Source organism: Heliconius melpomene, chromosome 6 (assembly GCF_056956725.1).
Source record: "Heliconius melpomene rosina isolate 202511_hmr_F chromosome 6, ASM5695672v1, whole genome shotgun sequence".
Lineage (NCBI taxonomy): Eukaryota > Metazoa > Arthropoda > Insecta > Lepidoptera > Nymphalidae > Heliconius > Heliconius melpomene.
Window position 1 is genome coordinate 5,529,877 of NC_140394.1, and position 20,115 is coordinate 5,549,991.

General features: G+C 33.2%; 1 protein-coding gene across 1 annotated transcript in view; it reads left to right on the plus strand.

The window, feature by feature from the left end:
• The first annotated feature begins 5,651 nt into the window (after positions 1–5,651).
• Positions 5,652–20,115, plus strand: part of hh (hedgehog signaling protein) — a 30,418-nt gene continuing 15,954 nt past the window's right edge. The window contains exon 1 of the mRNA XM_085186722.1: positions 5,652–6,128. Within this exon, the coding sequence (XP_085042848.1) occupies positions 5,853–6,128 (276 nt within the window). The 5' untranslated portion in view covers positions 5,652–5,852. The remainder of the gene's footprint in view (positions 6,129–20,115) is intronic.

A 20,115-nucleotide genomic window follows, 5' to 3' on the forward strand; every position in this document is an offset into this window, starting at 1 on the left:
AAGACTATTATGACCAGATCACGCCAAAAGCTCAACTATGAAAAAACAGCCAACTGAATAGATGCAACATCAAATCTTCTGTGCCGACTCTCCAACTAAAGACGAAATGGCTGTTTTAGATTGTAATAGGAAGAGCAAAAGAAGAAATCTATTAAGACTAAAAAGATGAAAAGATATGGTGACAATGAAGATTTTTGGTTGATTATAACATAAAGAATATCAAAATATATAAGATATAGTTACTTGTAGAAATATTATTAATATTCCTACATAAAATATACATATACTTATTATATATGCACATACATATATGTCTCGTTATCACAAATGATAAAAAATATTACTAATCAACACAAGGTAGTTAGAACGAAACTTCCAAAGAGCTTTTTAATTTAATCGCGCTTAAAAATGTTTGCAAGTTAAAAAAAAGAGTGCTAAAATCAGATTTCAATATATCAAAAGGCCATTCGGGACCTCCAGAACGGACCACACACATCGAGGCACGCGCTTCGAATGCTGCCGACTTTTTATTCTTGCCGCCCGGACGGTCCTCGTGCACACTCGGCATTCATCGGCACCCGGTCGGAAGGCTTCGCCGTCACATTATATGTCTGCTTGCGCCTGCGCCTCGTTTAGTTAGGAACTTGAATTTTACTTAATAAGATTCCAATTTGTCAATTACAGAGCAAAGCGTGAGCCAAACTGGTTTGACTTCTTCATATGTTGTTTCTTATAAGTTAAATAGAATTTAATGAACATTTACCAAAGGTACGAGGTCAGGTGTATGCACAATTTTGTAAAATAATTAGTAACTAAAAATATTTTTATATCAGTATATTTTGGATGTGAAATACTATTTATATGTAAAATTTTAAATGAAAGATTATTAAAAAAAATACTTAAAATACTTTGGTTCTTTTATACAAAACCTCAAAAAGTTGCAGAATACCTAAACCAGTGTCAGCTGACTTAAAAATTCAGCAGTTTCGCATCAACGCCGATTCAAAATTATGCGTGGAATTTCGTTGCAGTAATTCAACTTTGTTGTTCAAGAAACCTTATGTATATACATACATACATGAAATAAAAACAAAAGTTATTTTAATTAAATTACATTTAACATGCTAAAATAAATGTATTTAAATAATTTGAACAGCGACTATTAATAGGTAGATTATTTTTGTGGTGAATGTAATAATATAGTTTCATGAAAAAAATCTTGCTATCTGAACATTTTCGAATGTATTAAGTGAAGAGTTTTATGGTAAAACAAACAGTTTAAAACACTACAAAGCGGGTGTGTTGGCTCAGCACTCTCCTCCATTAGCCTACACTGACACCTCGGCCGGTCCTTTGTCGAAAATATTATTTACTTTCAAGCATACTGACGGAGGTGCCGACGCGACACTCGTTCACTACTAGGTATAGTTTGCTTTGGCTGCTTTTAAGCCGCTTGACGAAACACAAATGTTATTTAACATGATCGATGGGTTAACAGGTACATCAGAATATACTATTAAAAAATCTTTATAAGTAATAAATAATGAAAAAAATATTTTATATTATATTTATTTTAGTTATGTTAATGACGATTTTTAATTTACATAGAAATATTTTTTATTTATTTCAGAAAAGCAGAAAACAGAAAGAAAAGAAAAGGAGACTAATAGACGAGACGTGTACCTGTTCATTAGAATAGCAAATATATTTGTGTAATAATACAATAATTTTAAATAGTTTTGAAAGTGCTACAGAAATGTTTTTTTTCATTGAAGCCTGAAAATAGTTCCATCATAACGTGCCTTAACAAAAGTATATAAACGTGGTTTCTTAATAGCATAGAGCTACTATTTTTTTGTAGATACCATGATAAGATGGTCGCATTTGAACAGGGTTTCTCTGTAAACGCGTTGGTAGTGGATTCAAGCCACTTACAGGGGAATCGTAAGATGAAAGGGTGCGTTCAGTTCCACCACTCACGCGAGGCAATAATTGAGGCTCAAAGTGAAGAATGGAAGTGGCTTAACGCTTATCTTAATTATATTCTTCTGGATTAAGCGTGAAACTAAAAATATATAATATTACAGTATTGCGAATCACCTATTTCAAATCAATTTGGTTAAATATTGAAATGTTATATAAAAAATAATATTCGGAGGTTACAGATTTAAAATCATTTAAATAAAAGGAAACCATCTTATCGGTGATTTAGCAAGTTGAGCTTTGTGAAATAGGCGTTAAAAAATTTAACATTCACACGCTTTTGTTTGGCTTCATCTATATTCGGTGCGCTTGAGGCATACAAATACTTCCGAGTATTATCGATAAGGAAGTGTAAAAATGTTATCTTTAGTTGAACCTGCTTAGTCATCACGATGATGTCTTAAGCAGTTTTTTTTAGCTTCAGGGTAAACAGGGAACCTGGAGACCTAGTGTTAATAAACTCTGTTGTTGTTAATATACTTTTGTTCCCCACTTTCCGCCGAATTTTGGAGACATTACGCGTTCTGGCCTCTAATTTAAAAGTAAGGGTATTTATTATAACAAATATCTTTATAATGCTTATAAATAATAATGATATGAGTTGAACGTTTTAGCTAATGTACATTTAAATTAAATTATTCAGCGACGATATCAACATGTAGGTTGAGGGTAGGCAGAGGAAACTCAGTGGCTAGTTCCCCATCTTTCGCCGAATTCAGGAGGCATTGCGTGTGGCGGAACTCAACGCCGCGTTTTGCCTAGATACCAGAGCAAAAAAGGGAAACATTAAATATTTAATTTCCTCGAGTGGGAATCGAACCCACAACCTGTCACGTTTACAGTTATAATTTGTTTCCGTGCGCCATGACTGCCGTCAATAATATAATTGTTTTTTGTTATTAAATAAGTTTCTTATTAAATAAAGTATAGAGAAAACGCGTTTAAATTGGTGCCCAATTAAATTAGTAATTAATAATAATAAAAATAACAGTATCAGAGTTATTTAAAATACATTGTAACCATATACTTACATGATCGGTATTCGTTTTATAACATTTTTTTTCAGCTTCACATTGCATTCCGGGAACCTAGTGTTAAGACACTCCGCCCCCTGCTTTCAACTGAATCTTCGAGACATTGCGTCTTGAGTGGCGAAACTCAACGTCGCGCTTTGCTTTGTTACGCTTTGGCTTTACCAAAGCAAAGAAATAAACATATTAACACTTAAATCGTATTTTGTAACTCAACATGTAATGCCTTGAGAATTCACCGGAAAGTGGGAAACGGAAGTGCCTTAATGGAAACGGTGTGCCTTAACATTTGATTCCCAGGTTCCCACTGCCTACTTTACATCGTGAGGCTGATAAAAAAAAACATATTGTAACAATTTCTTGTATTATATTTTGTATGTAAATAACGAATAAGACAGAAAGAAACTTCAGTTCATGAATATGATCTGATTATGCGATCTATGCTTTTATTGTATAAACCTCTTTGCAATGCGTACAAATTATCCTCAAGGGGCACTCTTTATTATGTAAATGTGAATATAAATTTTCCTGTAAATATATTTTTTTAGGTCAAAAACGAAAGGGAAGCCATAGTTGCATTGTTTTCTTAATATTTTAATAAATGAGTACTTTGACCTATGCTTGTATCTCGAACAGCTTTTAAAATTCTTCTCTTAAACTCTAGCAAACTATTGAGTAATAATAGCAATGTATTACTTTTTGTATAAAATGTATGATACTTGGAATAAACTTTTCATTTCGAGTAAGTTGAATTGTCGGATATTTATCGTACGAAATCGCACAAATTATTTAATTATTATTTATATGATAACGCAAACTATTGACAATTTTAGTCTTTTAGGATGATTTGAATTTGAAATATATTAAGATGCGAATAAATCATACAATAGATATATCCTCTATTTGTACAAATAAAAATTGTTGTTATTTTATGTTAACCCATTTAGACCCATAGCCAAACTAGCAGTAAATCAAAGGTTTTTTCGGTAATAATTGATAGATATCGATGTAGGAAAATAAAAAACGTAAAAAAAAATTTAATTTTTTTTTATTTAAATATAAAAAAAATGCCGTCCTTAAATGGGGCCAATGGGCACATGTAGTATCTAAATTTTCGAAACTATTTTTGCGACACGAAATGTTTTATAACACTTTTTACACTATCAACGCGTTTTTTTTATGGCACATTGCACGTCTCAGTTGCTAGCAAAATTTTTGGGAGTAGTGGTCTACCCCGTGGTGCTGCAGACTTGGTACTGCAGAAGCTGCTGGTCCCATAAATACGTTGATGTTTTCGTCTCTTAAATCGTGACGAGCGATGTAACGAAAAAATCAAGCTAATCTATCCTGTTTATATTAGTTAGCAAGTGCAGGTGCCGTGAATTTGCAACAGCAAGATCCTATGTATGTGTGGATAAAACCCACCACCATTTTTTGCCACGTACAGCATTGCTATATAGGTAAAAAGATTGATCAGCCTGATCAACCCCTCCCATACTACACTGTAAAACCTTTGCACTAATAAAATTTAGTTAACTTGGTAAAAGCAGTAATCAAAATCGGCTCGGTTTTTCTTTTCATATCCTTTACTGCTGAGTTTCATCTTTTAACAATTCTTAAATTTCTCAAGACGACCTTGTATATTAGTCGTAGTTGGATCACTTTTACACCAACGGGGTTGCTCAAGATTACGGTTCCTATACGTCTCTTAGCAAAAGGTTGATAAATGCTTCTATTAGTAAGCAGGCAGATTAGCAGTGCTTTGTATATCTACATCTTCTTCTTCGTCGATTACCACACCTGATTTTAGAGGCAGCGCAACTAAATATACCTCTCCGAAGTCTTTTTTTTTCAATAATTACAACTGCGATTGCTTCTTGAAGACCCTTATATTCATTGCGACCGCTAAATATCCTAAGAGCCATTATGAACTTTGGATGGACATGCATATAAAAACATAAAAATTGACTTCTGATGTGCCCATTGGCCCCAATTGGGGACAGCATCGTAAAAGTTGAATTTGTCCTATTACGACTCTTCTTTTCTAATCAAATGTAATTATATTATATAGAATACTAAGTACTTAAGTATGTTTTGTACCAAAACAAATGTATTTAGAAGAAAAATTTAAAAATAAATATACTTACATTTTGCCTTCACAGATTTCGTGAAACAGCTTTACAAAAGGCACGAAATGAACGATTGTAAAAAATTTTTAATTGGATTTTACGGCTACAACATAAGGATATACTACTTATCTTTACAATTCTAGACATAAACTGCATAAAAATAAAAATGTAAAAAAAACAAGGGTACTATTGTAGGTGTACCCATTTGGGCACGGCGGGTCTATATGGGTTAAATATTTATGTATGTATTTATATATTTTTTTATTAAATAAAGTTAAATATTTTACAGTATTTTTTTTTAATTACAGCTTTGTGTAATATTTAACGTAGAATTAAGGCGAAATAAAAGTAATTGGAAATACTTGTTGCCTTCTAGTGTAACGGAGAATGCTCGTATTTTTTATGATATTAAAGACAAATGACAGTAAAATTAAAGAAAAAATTTGAAGGTATTTCAATATCGGTATATCGGAATGTCAGCGTTGGGTAGCACCACGTGAGAAGTGCATGTCCCCGTTCATGGCCGCCACTAGCCGCCACTAGCCGCCACGCCGTGCGAATAGAACAGAACACCGACTGCAGTGGTCGGCATTGGCACTGCAAGGGATGCAGCTCGGTGGTGGCGCTCGGGCAGTCGGGCTCGCAGTGTCGCACAACACGCGGCGCGCGGTGGTCGTGCGTCGGACGCGCGTGAAGTGATGTCCGAGAGATGAGGCTGTCGCTGGTGCTACTGTGGCTGGGCGCGGCGGCGGCTTGCGGCCCGGGCCGCGGCTTCACCCGCCGCCACGGACCGCGCCGCCTCACACCGCTCGTCTTCAACCAGCACGACCCCAACATCAGCGAGAACTCCAAGTCCGCCAGCGGCCCCCCCGAGGGTCGCATCACGAGGGACGACGAAAAGTTCAAAGACTTAGTGCCCAATTACAATCCGGACATAGATTTTAAGGATGAAGAGGGAACGGGCGCCGATCGCCTGATGACACAGGTGAGATTTTATATTATAAAACTATTTTAATGCACTCGTAATATTTTTGTTAGATTTTTTTGGATTCCGGTGTTGAAATGTTAGAATCGAAACAATAGGTTTTATGGAACGTCTTCTGTTTTGAAAACAGCTCTTCAGTGCGCGGGTAGGGACAATCGCTGGTGTAAATATTAACGGCAATGGAACAATGGACACAAATTGCGGGCGTTACGGTAGCTTCGTAGCGAGTGTTACGATTGTAGCACTGCAATTACACGGAGTTTGACAAATAACATTTACTCTCTGTGACTAATGGATGAATGATGGATTCCTTTCAATTTTGATGCCAGTTTTGCTAAATATATGACCCATCATAAAATCAATGTTGAAGGTATTCAATGTCGTGCGTTGTCATTCACGACGTTTTGTTAAAGTGTAAATAAAAGTTACGGGAACCTTTCTGTTGTTATCTCAGTGTATTGTACTTTCTGGTTAGCAGTGTTCATTGTTTTGGGGATTAGATTACGTAAATAGTTATATTTGTAATAACATGTATAAAAATTCAATAATGATGTATTTTTTAGTATATTTAAAAATTGTTTATATAGTAGATGCAGAAGTTAAATAGTTAATTTGCTACGGATGTTTGATGAGCAAATACGTCACTGATTTTATTTTTCTACACCTTCTAAGACATTTCTTATTTACTTACCTACAAACCAAAGGTTTATTTATATAAATAACATTACCTCGCTCATAGCAGCACATAAGGTGTTATTTATGTACGTACATATGTGCAATATTTTATCGATAATTGATATATTATATTTTATTTAATAATTCATTAAATATATGTAGACTGTACTTATATTTTATACGTAATAAGCAAATACTTATGAATTGTGGACCTATTATAATAAGCAGTATTTTTTCATAATATTAAATATTTATTCTTTTTACGTCTACGTTATTAAATACTGCGAGAGATAGTTTTACAATTATTTACCTGCTGGTCGAGATACCTAAAACTTAATTAATTTTTATATACCATTCATCTATATACCAATAATCTTAAATAGAAAAGCGTAATCTAATACAACAAACGGGGTATGAAAAGCAAAACGCGAACGAGTCTTGCAATTTTTCATGTTTTTTCCAGTTTCTGCCTATGACCTTTAAAGTTAGGCGATGTAAATTGGAGAGGCCAGGACGGCCTACAGAGCAGTATTCAAAATTTATTAAAAAAAAACAACTATTGCTGATTTTTAATTATAGCATAGCCAAAGTGGCACAGGGAAGACGCGTGTGAATGTAAACGCGACGGATGTGGGTCCGATTGCAACTCGGTTGAATAAAATATTTCACTTTTCTTTACGAGAATATTTCACTTTACGGTAACGAGACGAAGTGCGGCGTTGAGTTGCACGCAATGCCTTGAGATTTAGACGGGCAAAGGAGAACAGAAGCGTCTTAACACTTGGTTCCCACATTATAAGATACCTAAATTTACCTAAAGATACTATGTAACCCATCTATGCTTCAGCCTTCATATTAATTGAATATTTGCATACAATGTTTTTAACGATAATTATAAAGCGTCTCTTTAATTGTAATTAATGTATAATAAACTTAGTTTTAAAATAAGTAAATGTGGTAACGTTGGTACGACACCAACTCACACTCGAGAAGACGATTAAAATTTTATTATGGGACAAACAACAATAGTATATAAATTCTATTATATTAAAAGTCCCAAATATAAGGTGCTAAAATATTGAACTATCAACTGGTACAAATTATCATCCGTGTGTAGGAAAACCCGCGAAGTTAACACGAACACGAACTAAATCGTATAACACGCACGTAATTTAACTCTTGTCGACTTTCAGCGCGGCCTCGCTCTAATGGCTCGACAAACATCAGTTTGTTGACAAACAAACAAACATTTACCATCGACGTCTATAATATTTCCTGTAGGATGTAGGTCATGTGTATTATATTATAACATACCTTATATTTGATTCTTTAAGAAAATAAAATACTTATATAGGACTTTATAAAGGTAAAGAGAAAAGTAAAATAAGGCTATATGTGGAAAATATTATGTTACATAAAAATATTTAACACGTAGGTAGGTATATTTATTTATTTTTAATTGTCAATTAATATTTCTTTAAAAACACACAATTGAAGTACTTATTTAGTCCATACAAATATTTTATAATTTAATATCTCACCCATTCAAGTACCTAATAGACATTTGTATCTAATTAAAAGAAACTCTGAAAAATGTAACATGATATATGTATAGGGTAGCAAAAAATGCAATCTATTTTATATTGATATTAAATTAAAGGCGACATGTCTATCGAAGCCAGTATTCAGTTGCTTGATTGCAATGTCAATATACATAATATACGGAATTTCGGATCGATGAATATTAATTAAATTGATTATTCCGGTACAGTTAAGGTTTCTTTCAATCATTCAATTATATGAAACGTAATATTACAAAATAACTAATTTTCTAGGTTCAGTCAAAATGTTAACCTGTTGACGTTGTTCAAGGATAGCTCTGCTTGCTTCGTCGTATTGTGCAAATAACAGCATAAGCATATAAACCGTTTGTACAGCAAATATTATGTTAGCCTAATGTATTTATGCGTGGAGTCCACTTTTTTCCACTTCACGCTCTATCCCGCACATAGCAGGATAGACCGAGGGAACTTACTGTTAAGATATTCCGTTGCCCATTTTCGGATAAATCCCGGAGGCTTTACTAGTTGAGTGGCGTAATTCAACGCCGCGTTTTGCCTCGACACCAGAGCAAAGGAAGTGATAATATAAAATATTTAAATTCTCATAATGATAATCGGAATTCCCAACAGAGCGTTTATTAAAGCATGTGTGCGTGTGAAAGAAGAAAGGTTCGGCCCGACGCGAATCCGCCGACGGTTATGTTATATGCTCGCCGCGGGCAGCACATAGCCTGAGCTGGGCAAGCGGCAAGCAGCCTTGCATTCGTAAAAATCTTCAAAACCGGTTCGATGTGCCTCCATTACTTTCATTCTGCCTCCATCGTGCCTCCCATTTAACTCGGGCCCACTTTTTATCAGGAATCAATATCTTCCTCTAATAGTATTATTTATTTCTCATGAATAAGAGGGAATGTGGTTAAACTTAACGCGGATGCGGCTTTTTACATATATGTATATATATATTTTATTTTAGGTAAAAGATATAGGATTTTGAGTTTAAATTGTACATAGATAAATATAGCAGGTAGTTTTATAAATAATCAATTAAGTTAATCAATAAAAATTAACGCTATTAACGAATGGAGATGAAGAATATCTAATAGTGATTCAAGATATTCAGTTGTGTTGTTTTATATACATTGTAGCAATATTGCAATGATGTGGGACACAGAGAGGGGTTTTCATTTAAAAAACACTTTACCCCTTGATTTGTTGGCTAGCTCTGCTAACCACAGAATAGGTGTGTGACCGCATTTCATAATTTTCTTCGATTCCAATCGGATTTACTTACCATTTTATGTACTAGTACTCGTATGTAAGTTTTTATTTAATATTCTATACTTTTAAATGCGAATAACCGAGTGGGACGGGAAGCGGGGGTTGAGAGACATAAATATCTTGGTGATTTATGAGCGAGGCGGTCGCGGGATAGGTCAGCATTATTCAATTTCGTATTTGAGGCTCGAATTACAATGAGCTTTTACTGCTGCGCGCGCGCAGATAGCACGACCGACGTCCCGGCTGGTACATGAAGCTTTGTTATCTAAATTTAATATTTTGTAATCTCCAGATTAGCTCGTGTTTAAAGTTCATATAAAGAAGTTGTAGAGAATGCTCGAATATTTAAATAAATTATATCTTATGTCAATATAGATGAAATTACTAATGCAAACATAATTCCAACGTAGGTATATAAAAATAGTTTTATTTATACGATGAAATTGTTTTAAAGCCATTTAATTATAGTTTGTTTATATTTATTTAATTTACCCGGGCGATACGCTAAAGTGGTTTAATTTGTTGGCAGCAAAGACACCGCCGTCCAAATTAGATACTTTTCGGCTTATTAGCGTAGGATAAAAAACGGAACGAGCTTCGATCGCTTTGTGAATAATTGACCATAATCAAATTAATCCTAAAATCCTACGGTGGGTTTACAACGTTGTAAAATGTAATAAAGACCTCTTAACAGCCTTATAATATCATTGCGTGTTTACTGTTAGTGTCTATCTCCTACCTACCAAAGCTCTTACTTTCGGTGTTATTGAAATTTAATATCTTATATAAATGTTAATAATAGAAGATAAATCTAGAAATGTTACTTGATATATATTATTTTAAATATATTATAATCGTAAATTATATGTACAAATATTTAACTAGGTACCTCTATATAAATAAAGTTATAAATATGCATACTTTATTGATCTATAAATTTCATGAATATATTGTTATATTCAAATGACAACAAACTACTTATTTAGAAAATGCATATTTTTTTTACGTAGCGGATCAAGTCTTATTAATTACAAATAAAAGAAAATTCCGTAAAATGGAAATTTATATTTACATTACAAACAAAAAATCTTACAAACATTTGTAATGGTAGTTTATAAAACGCGTGCATACGTCCCGCAAGCCTAAGTTTGTCAACTTTTATAAATTGTACTTCCCGTTTACCTGCAATCATGAAATTGGAATGGAATACTCGGTGACGAGTCCGTCTCGCTCTTGACTGGTTTTCCACTCATTTCCTTCACATTAGTGATTGCTAGCTCGAAACTGCTTTACTGTCCGTCTATGAACATTTGACTGTAAAATATATTTTAATGAAAATCATAATCTATACCCTAGTGAGGCCAGTAGTGGCGCAGGGGGTTACCATTCCCACTGAAGGCAATCAAATGTTAAGATAATATTTTCATTCCATCGCTCTGGTTCCAAAATTCAACGGAAACTAGGGAACCTTTTTACATTAGGTTCCCTCTGCCTACAAAAATAATCCATATCTGACAATATAAAAACGAAAGCAAATCCATTGTACTCTCATGTTATGGCTGTACCAGCAATGAAATAACAATTGCGATTATGTTAGTTTACATAAGCTCCATGTTTATAGCTGTCAATCGATGGTATGTAAGTTCTCAACGTTCGCAACAGAATGCAAGTAACACTTGTTTAAATACGCACCAATACGGACTCGTGGTGGGTCTTTGAACTGTACCTAGTACTGTTTGCGGTTTGTTTTATATAGTTGCTTCTTAAGGTGGCGATAAATTAACGATTTGCATCTCTTTGGTCAACGTAAACAGTTGGTGATTGTATAACATATGTAGTACATGCATGCATGCAGTATTGCATAGAATATTCCTTTTTTTAGCTTTGCTCTGTATCCTTGCTCCTATACAGAAGGATAGGCAGAGAAAACTTGGTGTTAAGACACTCCATTCCCTATTATCCGTCGAATTCTGAAGTGATGTGTTGAGTGGTGGAACTCAAAGTCTCGCTTTTCCTCGATACTAGAGCGAAGAAATAGAAATAATAAATGATAATGATGATAATAATAAATTTCAGTTCCTGGATTGGGAATAAAACCCACAACCTATCTTTTACAGTCACATATTTGTGCCCTTGAGCCACGACTGCTCTAATTTTTTTTTAAATTTTGTTTATATATTTTTTTTGTAAATAAGAGGCGAATTTGATAACATCCATATAACATTTCTATAGGTATTATGGCGAAATAATATACCTATTTCAATATTTAAAACAAAACAAACATATACGAAGGCGCTACTTAAGTAACTTACTTAGGTATAGTTGATAGACTAGCGTGATTATAAAATTTTGCAATTACTTTTGTATATGTGAATGTTTATTTCCATTAAACGATTTTATAACCTGAGTGGTGTAATACCTAAGTATATAATATATCTAGAAAGTAAAACAATTTAAATTAAAATATTTTCTGAGATATTAACGAATCCTGCGTTAGTTTCTTTGTGCCATTGCGTGTTTCAAAGCGGGTTTACTTTATAATGATTCCTACAAATATTTGTCCTGGTATAGCTGTTGACGCTTATCTTATTCTTATCTGTCAAATCTCAGTCAATGCTGGGGCACGGGCCAGTAAAATGATGAACAAATACTGTGACTTGCATAATTAACTTAAAATTACCTTATTCTATTGAAGTATTTAAAATTACATTTATTTAAGCACATTTACAAAAAAAAATATTTAATATAAGTTTAAAACTTACACTACTTAGATGACGATAATTAACGACTGTTGCTGGCTGGTGACTTATAAAAAAAATAAGCACTTCCGAATAAAATTAAAGAATTAAAAAGAATATATATATATTAAAATTATTTTTTTTTAAAGTTAATTTAAATATTATCAGCATATCGTAACAGCAAAATAACTGATATTCTCTTACGCGTAAGATTTCAACACTATCTGTAAATAGTACGGATCATAATGTTGAGAAGTAGACTAAATAGGGCACAACAACAAACCATCAAGATCTGTAAGAGCACAAACGATGGTTGTTGCTTACTTTTGAAGTAGGTAATTTTTATTTAGGAGTTTATTACATGTAAATATGTACAATAAACTTAAGATATATAAAAAACGTATTAAAAACATGTGAACTTTTATTTATTTATAAATTCCTATAATTTATTTTATTAGCAATTTTATTCTTTTTTTTTAATACTATTCCATTTCTTCCCTTTTTTGTAAGAAAAGGATCACTCAAAAAGTGGGCGGAAAGTGAGAAGGAATGAGTGTCTTAACACTAAGTCCCGTTTTGCCTGGTTTAATATACAAAAGTAAACGGAAGCTACTCTTTTTAAGCGAATAAAGTAAAATATTTAGAAAAATTACTTACAAATTATTGAATATTGTGCAACGTGAAATATTTTATTACTCATAAAAATAAGATTAACAGCTATAAATTTGCTTAATCCATATCCATGTGTGTTTATAAATCTGTACTTATAATAAAATCGTCATAGATCGGTCTGTACGTGAAAGATATACTCGTATATGAAAAAATATCATTAGTCGCATAAAATCTATAACAAGAAAATTTCGAACGATATTTTTAAAAAATGCGAAAAAAATGCTATAAATGTTTTATTCAGAAAGGCAGAAACAGAAACTTAACTTTTAAAAAAATGTAATATTTAAAATGATATTATTATAAGGAAACGAAAGTAATGCTGATCAGTTAATTAATTTTTAAAAAAAAAATATTTAAATTAAATTAAATTTTTAAACAAATAAATCAATAAATGTATATATTAAAAAATTTAATATAGTACGTAATGTAGGAAATTCCTCATATTGTTATATTATATTGATATCTAATTGTTCATTTCCACATACCAGACTTACCGCAGTAATACTATCAATACTTCCATGTTTACGTGGATCAAAGTGTTCTCATTTTGTGTAAGCACACGTTCGATTAGAAATTTATGACTCTGCATGTGCTTCCTTACTTTCGCAACAGTTATAGCGTAAATAAAATGTCCAAATTAAATGTTATTGACAGGGTGAAGCTTTAAATATGTTATTTTTTAGCTTCATGCTGTATCCCGCACATAGCAGGGTAGGCGGAGGGAAACTGGGAATCTAATTTTAAGACATTCTTTTTTCATTAAGACTTCCGTTCCGAGCTTTCTACCATTCTAGGGGGAATTGCGTGTTGAGTGGCCGAACTTAACGCCGCGCTTTTTACTCGTTACAAGAGCGAGAATGAAGATATTAAATATTTAATTTTCTCGAGTAGGATTCGAACCTAAAACCTGTCGATTTAACAGACACACGCTTGTTATCTTAACTGTCCGGCATAACGAAGACAAGATTAATTCAAAAGGCTGTTCTAGTTAAGTTTCGCAGTAACTGAAACTCAGGAATAAAACTAAAGACACAAGTGACTATAAAACGAGCTGGACGATACCTTGGCGTGTCGATCGGCACTTAAATCTTACACCCAATAAAAGTGCACCTCGCCAGCACAGACCTGTAATTGGTCGTGGGCTCGGTGCTCTCGATTGTGCTGGCGACGCCAGCGATCACCGTCCACGTACTTTTACGATTCTCATTGGTCCTGTTTAATGACGTGTGACGTTTCGAATGCAGAACAATGAGCTTGTAATTGGATTTTTACAATGTGGAAAATTTACTGACTCTTGTGTTTACAACGTTAGCGTTTGTAGTTATTTAATATTTAACTACGTCTTTAAGTACTTTGTTAATCAAACTTGAAGATATCAATACATATTTTAATTATACTACATAAATTAAAGAATTGTTTCAGTATCGTTAATTATATTTAAAAAGTTTAGTTTTGCGTTATATACGTCTCCTGTATTGCAAAGGTTGGAAGTATGCGCAGGCGCCCCAGGATGCCACCACCCCCCGCACCCGCCGCCTTCACCTTTATTTATATTTATTTACCTTCCCTTCATTCAACGTAGGGCCGCCCTTTCGGCCCTTTTTGTCGCCCCGATACAAATATTGTGAAAGAGACCTGCGGTTAGAGTCAATTTATTGTGGCTACAATTTGATGGTGCTATTGAAAAAAGGTTTTTTTTTTTTTTTTTAATTTTAGCAGCAGATGGGTGAAGAGCTGATTTTGTTTGGCTGTAAATTTCTGTAGTTTCCATTGCGATGCCTTTATTGTGCAAAATTTGTTTATTTCCTTAATATACAATATACACATTATAGTATAAATTGCATTAATATTTAAATTTTTAATTGAAAATCAAGCATAACATTATTGACATATAGAAACATCCCAACTAAATAGTATTATGTAAGAAAAAAACCTAAGAAATATAATGTTTTTTAAAATTTAATAAATACTCTTTGCTTCCGTACTCGTATTTCAATATGCAATAAATAACACCACTTATCCACATTACACTGGACTAACAAGGAAACAATGCAAGATAAATCGCTACAAATCGTGAAGGCTAAAGATCAAATCTTCACCCCATTTGAACGTTGTGACAGAACGACATACATGCGCATCAGTTATCATGATAAATGACGTATTTATTTATCCGACGGGCCTAAATAGCTATGGTAATATTGGTCGTACAACAGCACAAAAGGTAACAAAACACAAAAGTTGAAAAAGGTAAACCGCGCTATTTACAAAGTGGCTAGCGAGGACCACACAGACACAATCGGGCCGCGCGTGCGACTCTGCCGCTGCTCAATGGAAAAAAAAACCATTCCCAGCATAGATCTTTTTCGGTTATAGATCTCGCATTTCGCTGGTGTGATTTGTGATGTTCGGAAATGTTAATGGCACGTCCGATTCGATTTCGAGAATAATCGATACAGATAATAAATCGATATTTCAGCACTGTAAAATCGATATGTTGCCCTGTAATATATTACAACCCTCAACAATTACTGAAATCAATGACCGCGAAGTTAGTAAGACCAAAGCGTGTTTTACGGCTGCTTAGTTGTGTGCCGATACTCGGGAGCAGTGTTTATGCGATCGGCGCAAGCGCTGACGGACATAATACACGCGCACAATCTATGACACCGTACTACGTATCCGCTCTTTGGTGTTAATCCGAGCTATTTTAGGATTTACCAAATTTTTACATACGTAAAATGAACAAAACAAAGTTCTGGCAACGTATTATATATTATAGTTCAATTACAACAAACCTAAATAACAAGCATTATGGTGATTTTTCAGTTACGAAAATTTAAATACATATATTTTTTGCTTTTAATAATACATTTCAAAGAAATTGATATATACAATTCCTCATGTTATTAGTTGGCCAAGCACAAGCACAAGCACATGTGGGCTACTTTACTCGTAGGGCACGTCTAATTGAACGTAGGCGCGGCGGCGGGCTGCCTAACCTAATTTACATTAATGCAAACGAGGAGCATTGTTCAGGTGTGAAACACCAGTGTCAACACAACGCACTACTCAAATAGTTTATTAGCTCCACCCAGCGCTCTCTGGCGGCTGACTCTTTGATACACAGACCCTGACAGCCAAGAATATTTAACTCTTTAAGAATGCTATGGATATTTGACAGGAAATCGACGTATGTGTAATTAATTGTTTTTATTCATATTTTAGCGTGGGTCGTTCGCACATAATACTCGTACGTGATCAATTAGACAACTATCTGAATGCAAGAGAAATTATATGGGTAAATCATTGAGGTCGATGACTGGGTTCACTCGAGGTTGCGGTCACCTGAAACTCTAGAACTCTGTAGTGGTCACTTCATGTATCTTAAAACCTCAACACGGAGATCAAACTTAGTTAAATCATTGTAAAGCAAACACAGTAATAACGTATTAATGAAAATTGCAAGATTAAAAAAAAATACCTTCACTAAGTGATATTCAGTGTAAGGCGACTATTTTAAGGATCTGCTCAATTGATTTAAAAATTTGCCAATTTTTTTCAAAGATTCATATATTTCACCAGAAAATTATTTAAAAAGAGTGAGTTACAATTTAGGCCATCTAATATATAAAGCTTTAATTAAAAGTTCAAAACCAAAACGGCGAATTCCTCGGATGACGTCATCCGAAAGACAATGAACGATCATAAATTAAAGTGACAATCCGCCACCTTGGAAATTAATCTCCACATGTCGGGTATCGCGTACGTCGCTCGTTGGTAAACACCATATAAAAAATTACCGATTGAGACCTCGTCGTGCGGCAAAGTGCATTCTTGTGTAAGTTGGTTGAAGACAATTCGCGAGAATGTGCGAATGAAGGAACGTTGCCTTTTAATATGACGATGTAATGTTACTAGGAGCGTGAATGCACGCATTGCGCCATGTTTTACTGACGTGCTTTGTTTAATTACTTCATCTACCTCTATAATGAAACTTTTTTGTTCTATCTGTGAGATCTGTCATGGTGGATCTTTTAAAAATAAAACGAAAATTGTTTGTAAAATTTATTATTGATATAATTATTATAAATATAAAAAGTGAATTATTTAAAATTTGTGACTTATGGATTAGTTAATTATGCTTATATTTTATGCAAAATGTTGTTTCAGTAAATATATTTCCTAATATCAATCTCAGAGTATCTTGGAAGCGGTGTGGGCGCCATCGTGATTCAATTGTTTACTTTATTACACCCATCAATTTGTATTCACCCATATGGTACGTTTACCGGCATCGAATTTTTATCTTATTCATAATGAGAATAATATGTTTTTTTTTATTAAAACGCGTCAGCCAAAATTTGCGTAACCTAGATACATTTTATATATACATCGAAGATTCACCCCCTAACGATCGTAAACAGTATATTTTAATAATTTGTGATTTTTTTACAAATATTTTAGTCAGTCAGTTAATTTTAAAAAAGTATAAAAATAGTTCTTAGCCATCACAGTTTTTGATTAAAATCGCACAGTGATTCAGTATTGTAGTGTACAATTCTCATAGCTATGAATCGTGTTAGTAAACTAATAGTTCAGCATAAATCATTGTATTTTAAGAGGTTTACTGAAAATCGTCTGAATTCGGAATTATGTTGATAGAACGACATTAGACATTGGGAAATTAGCTGTTCAGTGATATATCGCAAACTTTTCTTTTAATCTAATAAATAATTGTAAGTTTGTATTGTCATATTATATTAAAAAAGTGTATATTTATCTTATCATATATCTCATTAATTATAAATTGTACGTAATTTCCTAATAACTAATATATTAAATACTAAGATTGCGATATTGTTAGATTCAGGCAACCACAGTTACAGTAAAAACTGACCGCATATAGAAGCAGCCGTATCTATTTCTCACGGAGTTCATTTTAACATTCTATTTAGTCTCGATAACATTTAATGATATCTGAGTTAGTGAAAGTACATACTTATAATATTTCCATAACATTAATGAAGGAACGTGTTGTAAGTAATATTTACAATACGCTTATAACAGACTTAGAAACTTCATTAAAATTTTAGCTGCTTGTAACGTTTTGCCACACCTGATATTATATACACTTAAAAAATAATCAAAATTTTATAGTCGTAGGTAGGTACATAAAAGAACATAATTTGACGGGCATTAGACCTTGGAAATGTCATCGTCGACCGGTTTTGAAATGCAATACTTCATATTCTTGTTCTTTCTGTCCTCTTTGGCAAGCGAAGTTATTGATACCAGAATGCTCGTATTATTTGGTCTAGCGACGATTGTCCGGCTAAGAACAATGCTTTGAAAGGCACACGATTAATAAACTAATGGGTTTGATTATTATTGTTAGTGTAATACAAGCATTGGTATTATTTTGACTAAAGCTCGATAGTACCTATAGATTCTATATCCGATAATTTTTGTAACTGCTTCAAGTTTGCAAGGTGAATGTTAAAATATATGTATAATTTTTAAAACAGTACTTAATAAATTATATTATTATTGGGCTTAAGTTATTCTTAAAATATTGAATAATAACATATATTTATGCTAAATATTCAATTTATTATATATATGGATTCCGTTATATTCAAGTTCAAACAACTAATAGCAAGGACAATGCTCACTTCGTTCTTTTGCTGCAATGAGACATAAATACAAAATTATTGGTCATTGTTTTAATACAACGGCGGACATACCGCTCATAACTATTAAAATACGCGATGGTTTGGCCTCAATGCTCTCGAATATCTGCAAGTGTCGTCTCAGTTGCATTGTCCAACTTTAGCTTAAACGCTGCATAGTGCATCATTGTTTCGACATTGCTATGCCAAGTACACTTGGCAAGTAAACTTGAACTATGACCTTACGAAACTAATTTGTTTGTAAAATCTTTTATGCAACGAGTTGTCGCTTAAAACGTTATAATTGCTGGGTATATATACAAGTATCTATAAAGTTTATTGACTGAAGTGCTAAAACCTAACTCGCATGTTACATAAGCTGCAAGGTGTTTTGTTGCTTAATATAATTATTATGTTTGACGTTTTACTTCAATTACTATGTAATTTTTATAATAAAAATAATTAAAAAAAATAAATTAAATCAGCTTCACGCTGTATCCTGCACACAGCAGGGTAGACAAAGGGAACCTAGAGTTAAGACTCCGTTCTCCACTTTCTGCCGAATTCTGAAGGCATTGCGTGTTGATTGGCAGAACTCACCGCCGCGCTTTGCCTCGACACCAGAGCGAAGAAATGGAAATATAAACGTAAATAAATAATAATTTATTACAGTCAAATCCCCAATTATTATTTAATTTTTGTTAAAATAAAAATATTATATAATAATATATTTCAAGATCTATTTCTAGATATATTAAATTGCTAAAACTTAATATTAAGGTTGCACGGTTCAGTGGCAATAAATAATTGTGTCGGGGACACAAAAGATGGAATTCTGAAGTCAACCGGCGACGTCCGATAAAATCATGCTGGGACTCCGGCCACAGTGGTCTCCTGCTCTAATCCTTCAAATCGTTTAAACGAAACAGCATTAATAGCAGCTTCATTCTAGCCACTCTACTATTCACGTTTATATCCATAGGTTTATTTAAGAGGAGAAAAATAAATTGATTTTTGATTGTGACCATTTAGCGATAAGACAAGGAAATGCTGCTTTTTCCATTCTCTTCTGTCTAATGTCCAATCAATTTTAAATAATAGCTCCTTGTCTACCAACCTGTTGAGTCGTTTGTATCGATATAGTGAAGAAAATTAGTTGACTTAACAATTGACGATATATAATACAAGATCATGAGTTCACAACTTGTGGTTTTCATGGATGCTATTATGACAGCATTGTTGCCAATATATCTTAGAGTATAGTGTTATAGTTGAAACGTACTAATTTTGCTTTTTATATTTAATATATAAAGATCTAATTAAAAATTAAATAATTTCGTCATTCTTGTATTTACAATATATAGATTCCATTATTTAGCGTGTAATTTTTTAT